This window comes from Columba livia, chromosome 6 (assembly GCF_036013475.1).
Source record: "Columba livia isolate bColLiv1 breed racing homer chromosome 6, bColLiv1.pat.W.v2, whole genome shotgun sequence".
NCBI lineage: Eukaryota > Metazoa > Chordata > Aves > Columbiformes > Columbidae > Columba > Columba livia.
In genome coordinates, this window is record NC_088607.1 from 20452327 (window position 1) to 20463370 (window position 11044).

An 11044-nucleotide genomic window follows, 5' to 3' on the forward strand; every position below is an offset into this window, starting at 1 on the left:
TTTTGAGGACTTCTCATTTAGTGAAGAGCTTGGATTTAATCTTCAGGGTAATGCCAGCTGCTGACCTAGTTACCATGCCATAGCCAGATATAGCAACATCCTATAGCACAGAGCAAACTGGTTGTACCTTGTATCACAACTGAAACTGTCTAAAGAAGTTGAGAAAATAGACTGAGATTGAATAGATTGAGCTGATACAGTAAGAAACAGGTGTATCAAAACACAGTTTATTCTTAAAATGGCTAGTTTACACATAACAGCAAGGGTTATGTAGGGAAAAAGTGCAATTGGGGAGGAGTCTTATTTCACCTTATTTTTTGTCTCGCTGCATTGCAAATAGCTTCAGACTTGGGATATTATACCTCTTAGCAATGGGCAAAAATGTGATTTATATTTTTATGTTAACAACATTTCTGTACAGCTAAAAGGTGTGCCAGTATTCACACCTGCTGAGTATGTATTCGACAATTTCCCATACTAGTCTTTCATGAAACACAGATCATCATTACAGTTTGACAGTTCAGAAAGCCAAATTGTAAGCATAAAGATACAAAATATACATTAGTTTACTGAAGTCTAAAAAAAAAACTTCAGAAAATGAGGTACAATAAAACAGAGCAGTTTTCTATTTATGCACAAGCCTGTATTCAGCCTAGAAAAAACTAGTAGCAACCCTTCTCTTTTAAAGAAATTAGCTTTCACAAAGGGCAGCGAATTCACTGCCTTCAATATGAAGGACCTTGCCTATGTTACACATTGTGAAAAGTCGTCACCAACTTTACAATAGAGAGCAGGATACTCAACTATCAGATGCTGTAAGACTAGATCAGGTCATGAGTCAAATAATCTAATGCTGCCACAGACTATGAAGTTTACAGATCACTTTGTCTGTTTTCTCCTCTAACCCTATTTTTTGGCATGTAAGGTGGTTTTAAAATGTTTTTAAAGGCACATATTTCTTCTAACATTAAAAGGTGAACATCTGCCTGCTAAGTGAGTAGGATGATGAAGTCAAGGCTAGACTTGTTCTCAAATGCAAGACACTTATTTACAAAGCCAATGAGGACAGTGATGTCTTCCCAAAGCAGCCTTCACTTCCACTACTCACTTTGCATAGTCTTCTGTATTCTCTTCTGCATCCCATAGATCTTTTTCTGGGATTTAGAAGTCCAAGTTTGGAAGGAAGAAATTAGAACATTGTCCATCTCCAAGTTATACAGCACATCCTACCTCTCCCCTTCCCCACTTCCTATTGCCCTCTCCAAATTTCTTAACCTGTATTGAAGCCGCAAATCCTAGCCATGCATTCTTATCAGCCTCTGCTACAAGCACGTAGAGGGTCATAGCAAGCCTCTGTCCTGATAGCATCACCTCATCTCTACTGCACTCCTAATAGATGCAAAGTGAATTGTGATGTTTTGTTCAGGTAACATCTTTGTGCACACAAATACTCTCACACATGCAGTTACTACAGCTTGCTATGATACTGCTGCCTTCCATACTTCCTCACAAGAGTCTCTTTTCTAGTGACTCAGGAGAGTCGAGAGAAGAAAGCAAGCAGCGTATACTTAAGATACGAGCATGCTATTTCTATAGTTGATGGCATACACGTGGGTTTTGTCTTGGTTTTCTTTCCTTCCAAGGATAAGGTTTGGCTAAGAACTTCAGTAGCACAATATGGTTTAATGAGGCCCACAGACTAGTGAATCTGGATTTGTTCAGACAGCCAACAAAACCTGCCAGGTGGTTTTGGTGTGTAGTATGTGAACCAGAAAACACTGCTCTGTTGCCAAATGGAAGGATCCTTCCTTGCTAGTATTCATCACCAATATGGTGATGAATTTTCAATCTGACCCAAGCTCTGCCACTGAGGAAAGAGACCACTGGACAGCCTCGGACTGCCTAGCTGGTCGGGCTCTCTGTCTTGCCCTCTCCTTGGAGTCTGAAGATCTACACAGTCTTTCTTGGCTGATGGTATTTGAACACCATCTGGCTTCCACTCTGTATGGAGAATCTTATAATTCTGACCCTCATTATTGTCCCAGAAGGTGTGATCTCCACTTTGGTAAGAAACACAAAATTCTATCTTGTCTTCTGACGAAATGGCAGGAGGCAAGTCAATGCTAAATGAGAACGTGTCATTTTCAGAATCGCTGTAAACATTGTTCATGTATATGCACTCAATGTCTGTGTAGGTCTTCCATGTATCAAAGGTAATTCGAACCTGAACCTTTTTTTCAAAGCTGACATTTTTTACTTTCACAGTGCCTGACAGCACTTTCTCTTGCAGGGTGCAGTTCTCCAGGCAGACCAAGTTCTTCTGCAGGCGGTTCCTGAAGTCCAGGTAGTCAGCTGAGGGTCGAGGGAAACCCAGAATCAAGTTTTTCTCCTCATATAGCTTTAAGCCAGATGTTATGTTTTCAATTCCTAAGAGGTCAAACTGAAGATCCCAACCAGGGTGCTCCTGGAACTCAGAGAAGGTGTGTATTGCTGTCAGAGACAGCCCTTTCGAGTCTGCAAACACAACTCGCTTCTTGGCTCGGGCTGCTGAGTGATTCCAGTCAGTCTTCTGAGCTTCGGAATCACGTTTCACGTGAAGACATGGTCTGAGAGGTTTGAATCTGTTCACAAAGTTGTTTCTTTGGCAGTCCTCACGGGGACTGAGAAAGGTCTTCAGTGGTGGAGAGTGGGCTAAGCAAATCCTCATGGCCATGTCCACAGGCATGATGGAGCTTGGCAAGGGTCTCGGGTCCAAGATCTGTATCATTCTGAAAGGAGCGGAAAGACAGAATGTTATTATTTGTTACATTGGGTAAGAAGCTTCTTAAAAACGCATATTTGCTTCATCTCTTGTCTCAATTATTAATGGCCTCATCTTTGCATGGCCTCATATAATTCAGCCTAAATTAAAATGGACAGCTCAAGCTAAGAACTAGGGTGAGACCATTCCATCATTTCTTGCTAATTCTTAATTCTTTCAATTCAAATGTAGTTGTTTCTTTTTCTCTGAACCTCTGAAAAATAGATTTTAGTGACAGCTAATTAAGCACATTTCCCTGAAAACACTGAAAAGAACATTAAACTAACCAGTAAAACAGGTCCAGTGGAAGTACCCATCCACTTTAGTTTCCCTTTCAGAGCCTCTGAGCCAGGTCTTAAAATTCCAGCAAGCTGGATCAGCTGCTTCATCTCTGAGCAGAGACAGCACTATATTAAGGAAGTCACCTGTCCCATCATGGCATCAAATGGGAGGCTGTGTACCTTGATACAGAACCATCACAGTGTGGCTCTGAACAACCATAAATGCATTTGTTAGGCACTCAGGTTTGGGTTATTTCAGATGAATAAAAACACTAAAGTACCTTCAGAAATACCTTCTAGGAGCTATTAACCCAGGTGTAGGTAACTGAGCTCTTTTGCACTGTTAACATTGACTGCTGAGTAAATAGGAGGAAAAAAAAAGAGGAGGGGATGACACTTTATTTTTTTCACTTCATGTTTTAAGAACTGTCTTTAAACAATCTTTTTATAATCCCCGAAGTCCATGCCAAAAACCTACAGCAGGTATTAAACAAGAACACTACAGCTTTATTTGTAAATGTTTCTTCATAACCCTCCCTCTCAGGGATGAAAACCACAATTACTATGCAAGAATGCAGCCCCTTCAAAGCCTGTTAGCTTGAATATTTGTAAGGGGCTTCAACTGCAGCACATCTCTTCTGAGAAGGATGCAGTCCTTGCTGGAAATGTGGATTTTTGTTGAGTCATGGGAAGATGGAGCATTTGCTTTGTCACTTAAATAAATGGCTTTCTCCTTCCCAGGGTTCTCTACCAGTATTTGAGAGCCCTGCCAAAAAGAGCAGAATCTGTGCTGGCCTTGTAACTCCTTGCTTTTTTTATTGTAACGGTATTTGCCATAATAAGTAGGACGAGGAGAATACTAGCATCAAATTAATCAAGTTGTGCTTTGCTTTAATAGGAAAAGAACTAAGGCTGCAAAAATACTCTGCAACTTGTGTGACCAGCTCCTGGGACAACTGCTCCTAAGCTTTTATAGTATCAAAAAATGAGGGAGGGGAGGAAAAAAGAAGCTCAAAGCAACAACAACAGCCACCAAAAAAAAAAAAAAAAAAAAAAAAAAAAAAAACCACCATAACCTGATTGAGGCAGGCTGCTAGAAGAGGTAAAAAAAAAAAAAATGAAGTGCCAGCAAAAGAGGAGGCCGGTTCAGCAGTATGAGCAGGCACTGCAAAAGCAGAAGGGCTTTTTTGCAGGACCTGTAAAAGCGCAAGAGGGGAGAGGAGGAGAGCACGGCCAGTTCTAGGGGTTTATTCCCCTTATGGGCGGCGCTCGATGGCGGCTGTTTCCGCGGGCCCGCAGGAGCGCACCTGCAAAGGCAGAGCGAAGGTGGGCAGGGGGTAACGCGCGGCTGTGGGCGCTGTCCGGGCCGGGCGGCGCTTACCTGCTGCAGTGCATGGGGCCGGGCCGCCGCTGCCGCTCTCGGGGCCGTTCCGCGCCGCCGCTTTTATCGGCCCTTCCCGCGGCGGGCGGCCAAGGGGCGGCCCCGGCCCCGCGGGGGTGCGGTCGGGCCCAGCGCGCTGGGTGTGCGCGGCCGGGGGCGCTGCCGCCGCTTCGGGTGTCTCGGTCGTGAGGCAGCCTGCGGAGCGCTGTGTGCCGCCCCCCGCCCAGCGGCACCCGCCGTCGCCTTTTTATTTTTCCTTTTTTTCCCACGTTTTTCCCCTCCTTTTTTTCCTTCTTTTAAATCTCTTTTTCTTCTTTCCCATTTTCTCCTTCTTTTCCTTTTTCCCATTTTGTTATTTTTTCTTATTTTCTTTTTTCCTTTTTTTTTCCCTTCTTTTTTTCTCTCTTCCCCCACCCCGGGCCGAGGCTCAGTGCCCTGCTATGTTGCCTACTTATGGCCAAGGGAACTTACTCATGGTGTTTTCAGGGTTCTCATGTCTTACTTGCAAGTGTTCCGAAGGGGTAACCCAGCAGACCCTTCCCTGTCAGGAATTGGTCTACCTGACCTGGGCCAGAGGGAGCAGGGAGCTACAGCACTGCAGGAACTTGAGCCAACACTATGCCTTACCCTCTTGTCTTACTTCAGAAAGGCAGGAGATAAGGCCTCAACAGAGCAGCTGGAAGGCAGGCAGGAGATTCAAAGTGGGTTTTCTCAAACACCTACCTTTTCAAGCAACTGAAAAGCAAACAGGCGTTTGCTATGTGGGATTCCCATGTGAAGTGGATATTGTTTCACCTGTCAAACTAGGGCTGCTTCAAGTCGCTGCTAAAGGATGTTACCTAATGGAACAAAAGTAATAGCCAGGTGAAGTTTTAGACTGTCAGCTTCGTTGAAAAGGACCTTGCACCCTACATTGTGAGATCATGTTGCCAGGGCCAGAAATCTGTCATCCTGGAATATAACTGTCCTTGTCCCCAGTGAAAAACTACTTTTGGACATTTAATTTGAACAGTGCTGATGGCTTTTCACCTCCCACACATGGCAATCTGCACTGTCTGAAGATGTGACAGGCCCTGCTGTAGTTCCCACATTAGATCTGTTGCCTGTTTCCAGAGTGAAGGGACAAAAATTGGTAGAATGCAGCCTCTGCAGCATTAGCCATAGCAATGCTGTGTTGCTGCTGTGTCCTGCCTCCCAGAAGGCCCCTTGCACAGGATCCACAAGGCTGACAAGCCTGTTGGAGAGGTGGACAGCACATGGATGGCAGTGCGCTGTCTTCTGCAGGCTGTGAGTCACCCAGAGAAGGTCCATCCCCCAGTTACAACTCTTCAAAGACTATGCTCTGTCTGCTGACTGGCTCTGTGGGTCTTCTGTGGATCAACAGTTTTACTTCACGTTCTTGCTGGCCCATCTGCTCTTTCTCAAGTACAACAGATGACTTGCAGTCACCGTATAAGATGTGATATGGAGTCTCTGAGCTGTACTTTTCTGACATCATATTCTTTACCAGTGGATGGGACCATGCGCAAATGAACAGCAGGAAGTCTTGTGCTCTACATGAATCAAAGGGGGCTTACAGTGATGAACAGACGTTACAGGATTTTTCTGGCTCACACAAATTATTTTTCTGTTCTTCGTTTGTTAGCAAAAAATAAAAGCTCCACTGTAATGTGTGAGAATTTATTAGGAGATAGTGTGTGAGCATGGAGGGTGGTAACAAGGACACCTCCATTTTGGACTCAAGATACACAGAAGCAGAGAGAAAAAACGGTCGTGAAAGGGCTAGAGAGGGAAGATTTCTGCTGACTGATGCATGGCACATGGATCAGTACACTGTCTCTGTACGTATAATGAGAGTATTCATGGGACAGTAAGACTTCAGTTTCTTAGCTCAGACCCTTGGTGACTGAAGTTCCTGCCTTTCATGCCAGCACATGTCACTAAGTGTCACACAGATGAAGCCTGAAGTACTAACTGGCAATGCAGACAAGGTCTTGGAAAGTACTGTTCCGTTACCTGGCACCAGTTATTCAGGTTGACCTTCCTTGGTCCTCTGCTTCTCCAGTCGCATCCAGTTTCTCACATCTTCTTCCTCTCCCTTCCCATCTCCATTTTCCTTATGACTGCTACTTCCTCTTGAAAGGTAGATGATATATTCTCATTGTTTGCCTAGGGAAAGTGCTAGAAAACAGTACCTGTGCTTTGGAAAACTTGCTAGCTGGAAGGGCTTTATTTCTCTTTAGGAAGAGCTACAAATACTTCCAGCCCCAGCTGCCTGGCTGGCAGCCGTAAGCATGGCCCAACATCCCCCATGGACATAAGGGAGGACTGAGCACATGGCTGGCACTTACCACATCTCCTCTATTTCCCTGTTATAAAAAAATGAGTGAATAACTCTAGAGAAGTTTTATGAGCTTGTGTTACTCAAATCTTTCTCCATGCAGCTTTCCCCATAGCACCACTTAGCTGGGCTGCTGCGTTATTTGGGAGCATGTGCAGCACCTGGGGCTGCTATATCACACTGCCTATGGGCAGGCATTAAATAAGACCTGGGAAATTATTTTATTCCATGCCTGAAGTTTGCACAAAAGGACTCACCCCAAGGCTTTTGCTACACACACTTCTGCTACTGTGTAGTAACTCATTGCACTGTTTGCTGCTGTAAAACATTTTGTTCCTCTTGTGTTAAAATACCTGTTTTGCCCAACTCTGAAAACATTATGAAAGATTATTTAAGGTGATATACTTAGCAAAAAAACAGTAGTTAGGTACAGAGCCTTTCACGGGCAAATCATTGCCCAAGTCAGTAAATATGGACTAGATACAGCAGCTTCATGCCTACTTGGCAACTTGGAGCACGTTCATGGCCGCAGAGTGGTGTTGCAGTTTCCGGTTGCCAATACAAGCAGAGCACATTGTGCAGAGCCAGGGCAACTCTTTCCTCATCCGAGGAGACACCTCTGCATCGAGGCAAACTGATGGGGTTACCTGAGGTAGCACACCAGTTTGCACTGTCAGTGATGGCTCCCTAGTTGCGCTTTTTATAGAGGACTCAGGTTTCCAGTTATTTTGGTTCAGCAGCTCTCCTGTCATCGGCAGCTTAAAAACGTAGATCCATCTGTATTACCTTTCAAATAGGGCTGCTAAAAGAAGACCACCAGAGGAAAAAAATCATTGTCTTACTGTGCATTTGATAGCACCTTGTGCCATATCAACTTTCCTGACATTTGTAGGTGCACATAGAAGCAATGGCAGTAATAGATATATACACATATAGGAAGAGGCAGTGTTGTTTATAAAATCAAGCCACATCGTAGGGGGTTGTACCTCTAACTGCTTCTGTAACAGGGAAACACAGACTGACCACCTAGACTAATTCTTTGTCCTTTTCTGAAATCATTGAAGCTAAAATGGAAGAAGCTAATTGCAACAAGTCAGCTACAGTAAATATAGTTTTAGTATATTCACCATAGTTTTGGCAAACTTTAAATGTATGTTTTTAAAAATAGTTTGCAGCCTAGATTATGATCCAGAGGCAATGTAAAGCACAGGCTCACTTTGCAAGGAGTTCGCTGAGGTTGCTCAGTGACAAGCAGGCATTTGGGTTCACACTGTTCTGTTCAAAGACAAATATATACTATTAGCTCCACAGTGAATGCTTTTATATGTGGACAGCCCTGCAGGTCTCGCTGTTCTTCACCTGTCTAAATTAACCAACACTTTTCAATCGGCAGCTCTGAGTGCAGATAATGAGTGATTGTGCCTTTCTGTCAGCTATTGGGCAGCAATGCACTGCTTTGGTCATTTGTTGGCTCTGGTCATTTTATGGCAGAGTAGAATGAAAGAGCTGATTTTTTCAGACTGTGTTCTGAAATTGAGTAATTAAACAAGGTTTTTGTGGTTTACTTGGACTTTATTACTTTCAGGTTGCTGTGGTTCTTTGCAGTTCTCCTCCACAGCTCCAGGAGGGAAGAAAAGAGATATGTTGCAGTTGATGATATAGAAAGAATTGAACAGCTTTTGGCATTTAACTGAAGCCCTTTGAAGCAAAGATAAGCAAGCATTCTCTCAGAGCAGTTAAGTCACAACCACATTTACAGGAAAAAAAGTCCAGAGAGAAAAAAATATAAGTCTCCATTTCACTTGTATAGTAATGCATCCCTTGAAAAACTGGTGCTGTTTGCAGAGTGGGAGAGCAATGCTATTATAGCTCAATGCAGTTGCAGCATGCCATTTAACAGGGAAGTATTTTATTTTATTTTGGGCTTGAGACTAAAATCAATTACTAGGCCAAAGGCAAAATACTGGGGTTACTAGAAAACAGAAAGCATCCTCCTCCTTTTGGCTGGCACATATTTGGTTCCTGCAGCATCACTCAAGTCCTGTGAATGAAGCAGAGCTATAGTGAAAGATTATCTGTGATAATAGAGAGACGTGGCCATTTAGGTCAGAGGACAGTGCAGTCACACAAGGTTTACACCAGCCTTTTTTTTTTTTTTCCTGGAATGGAGCTCTTCTGTTCAATATTCATTCTCTGCTACTAAAACTAATCTTTGTAAGTGTGTATTATCTATGAAGTTGGACAGCAGGTTTATATAAATGTGACTGTGATGCAAATAGTAATTACTCAGGTACACAGCAAGGATAGTGAAGTCCAAACCAAGTTGAGCCTGTGAGCCTTAGAAAAAATAAAATCAGTGATTTATCTGATGAAATACAGGGAGCAGAAGTCTTATTTAGTCTTAGCAGAAGGTTATTATTTTTACTTGCTTCTCAGAGCCCTTTGATAAACTTTAGAAATTCCTGATGGTTATGGATATATACTGAGGAAACTTACCCTGGGAAACTCCATTGTTGTTTCAGGGATTTCTTCAGCACTGACGCATTCCATATGAGGAACAAATAAGTTTTTTATATTTTTAGAATTTTTATTACGCTGTTCCTTGTGGTTCAACCAGACCTAACATGCTTCAGCCTTTGGAATCTCCTCACCAAGAGGACATCAGTCACATGTGACCATTTGTTAAGAGACAAATCACAGAAGGAAAAAAAAAGGATTCCAGTGCCCACAAAACTCTTCTTTATCCTGATGATACTGTTTTGGGAAACTCTGATATCACTTTTTGTTGGTGTTGTTCAGGATGAAATTGCTGTTAAACCATGTTTATTTGGGATATGTTGCTTTTGGAATAAACTTTTAACTCTGAAGGAAGGAAGGTAAAATGAAACATTTTGAAAAGGCAAAATGACGTAGTGTTGGAGATGAGAATAGTAAGTTTTGAGAAATGTTTAATTTTCCAGGTACTTAACTGTTAGCCAATGTTTGAAAACTCAGACTTTGACAGGACAGTAGATCCCTTTCCTGCCCACTTGCAGCTTGCTTGTAGAAATTGGGCCTTTTTGCAGATCTGCCCAGCAGAATACACCCATCCCATCCCCTAGAGAAAGGGGCAAGCGGCATGCAGCCAAACTCACAGAGAGATTATGCAAAGATGGATGGGTTGATGCTCTTTTGCAGCAATTATAAGGATAATCAGACTCACCAGGAGACAATGTAGCCCTAATTCTTTAAGCACTGGCAGGAGGTCCGGGTCTGGTTCTTTTAAAGTCAATAACAAAAGTTCTTGCCAGAACTGGATCTCAGAACTTCGTAAGGTTAAATTCAAAGACATTTAAATTGAAAGGCATTTAGATTCCTAGAAACTGAAGGCTTTGTACTGATTTAGAAGATAGAAATTGATTTTAAATATCTAATCTTATTAAGACTGATTAATGACAGATTAGTCAATGGTAGATGAGTCATCACTTTGGAAATGTATAGTGCAAGAGAAGTGCATTGCTCTCTGAAACAACTGACATAGAAAAGGCAAGAAAATGTGTCTCAGGTTGCTCAAATGTTTTGTATAATATGATTATATTAAATTCAGGATATTTTGAGCAAGATTCCCCTAAACAGCTTTTTTTGCAAAATGCAGCCTTTTAAAAGTGTGATTTCTTCAGTTGTATGTAGTAAGCAAAAGAAAATAAAGACAATACCTTGTTACTTATAAATTACTGCTACTTAGGGTAAAAAGGGAAAGAAAAACTGAAAGAACAACATGAATCTATGTATTCATTCTTGAAATCACCAATTATCAATGAAGGATTCACAAAAGTGCTGGGGAAAACAAAACAAAACAAAACACATACATATGTTTTATACGTGAGTATAGATCTGGCTTATAAATGCAGACCAGTTTTTTGATAATGCAAAGGCCCTCCTAGATGTCTGAAAGAAATGCAATATTTCAGTATTTTTTGCAACTGCATTGCTTTTCGCATTATTTTTCTGTTCAGTGTTTGTTTTTTTTGTTTGGTTGTTTGTGGGGTTTTTTTTAACCACACACCCAGGAAAGTTGAATCTTGAGATTCTGTGGCCAGTTATTTCATAAATATAAAGCATTTTCTTATGTATATGTAATGGGTGTTTAGTCTTTTTCCTAGGCCTAGGTGGAGGAATTACCTCTGCTGATCGGTAGTCTTTTCTAAAGGTAACATTAAGTGAAATGCTGCTTTGTGCAATTGGGTTTATGTTTAATCCTG

General features: G+C 42.1%; 1 protein-coding gene across 1 annotated transcript; it reads right to left on the bottom strand.

The window, feature by feature from the left end:
* Nucleotides 1–211: 211 nt before the first annotated feature.
* On the bottom strand, nt 212–4620 carry PPP1R3C (protein phosphatase 1 regulatory subunit 3C). The gene is made up of 2 exons (XM_065067447.1): nt 4463–4620; nt 212–2768 (listed from the first exon to the last, which is right to left on the bottom strand). The coding sequence occupies exons 1-2, from the start codon at nt 4474–4476 to the stop codon at nt 1823–1825; spliced, it is 960 nt and encodes a 319-aa protein (XP_064923519.1). The 5' UTR covers nt 4477–4620; the 3' UTR covers nt 212–1822.
* Nucleotides 4621–11044: the final 6424 nt, after the last annotated feature.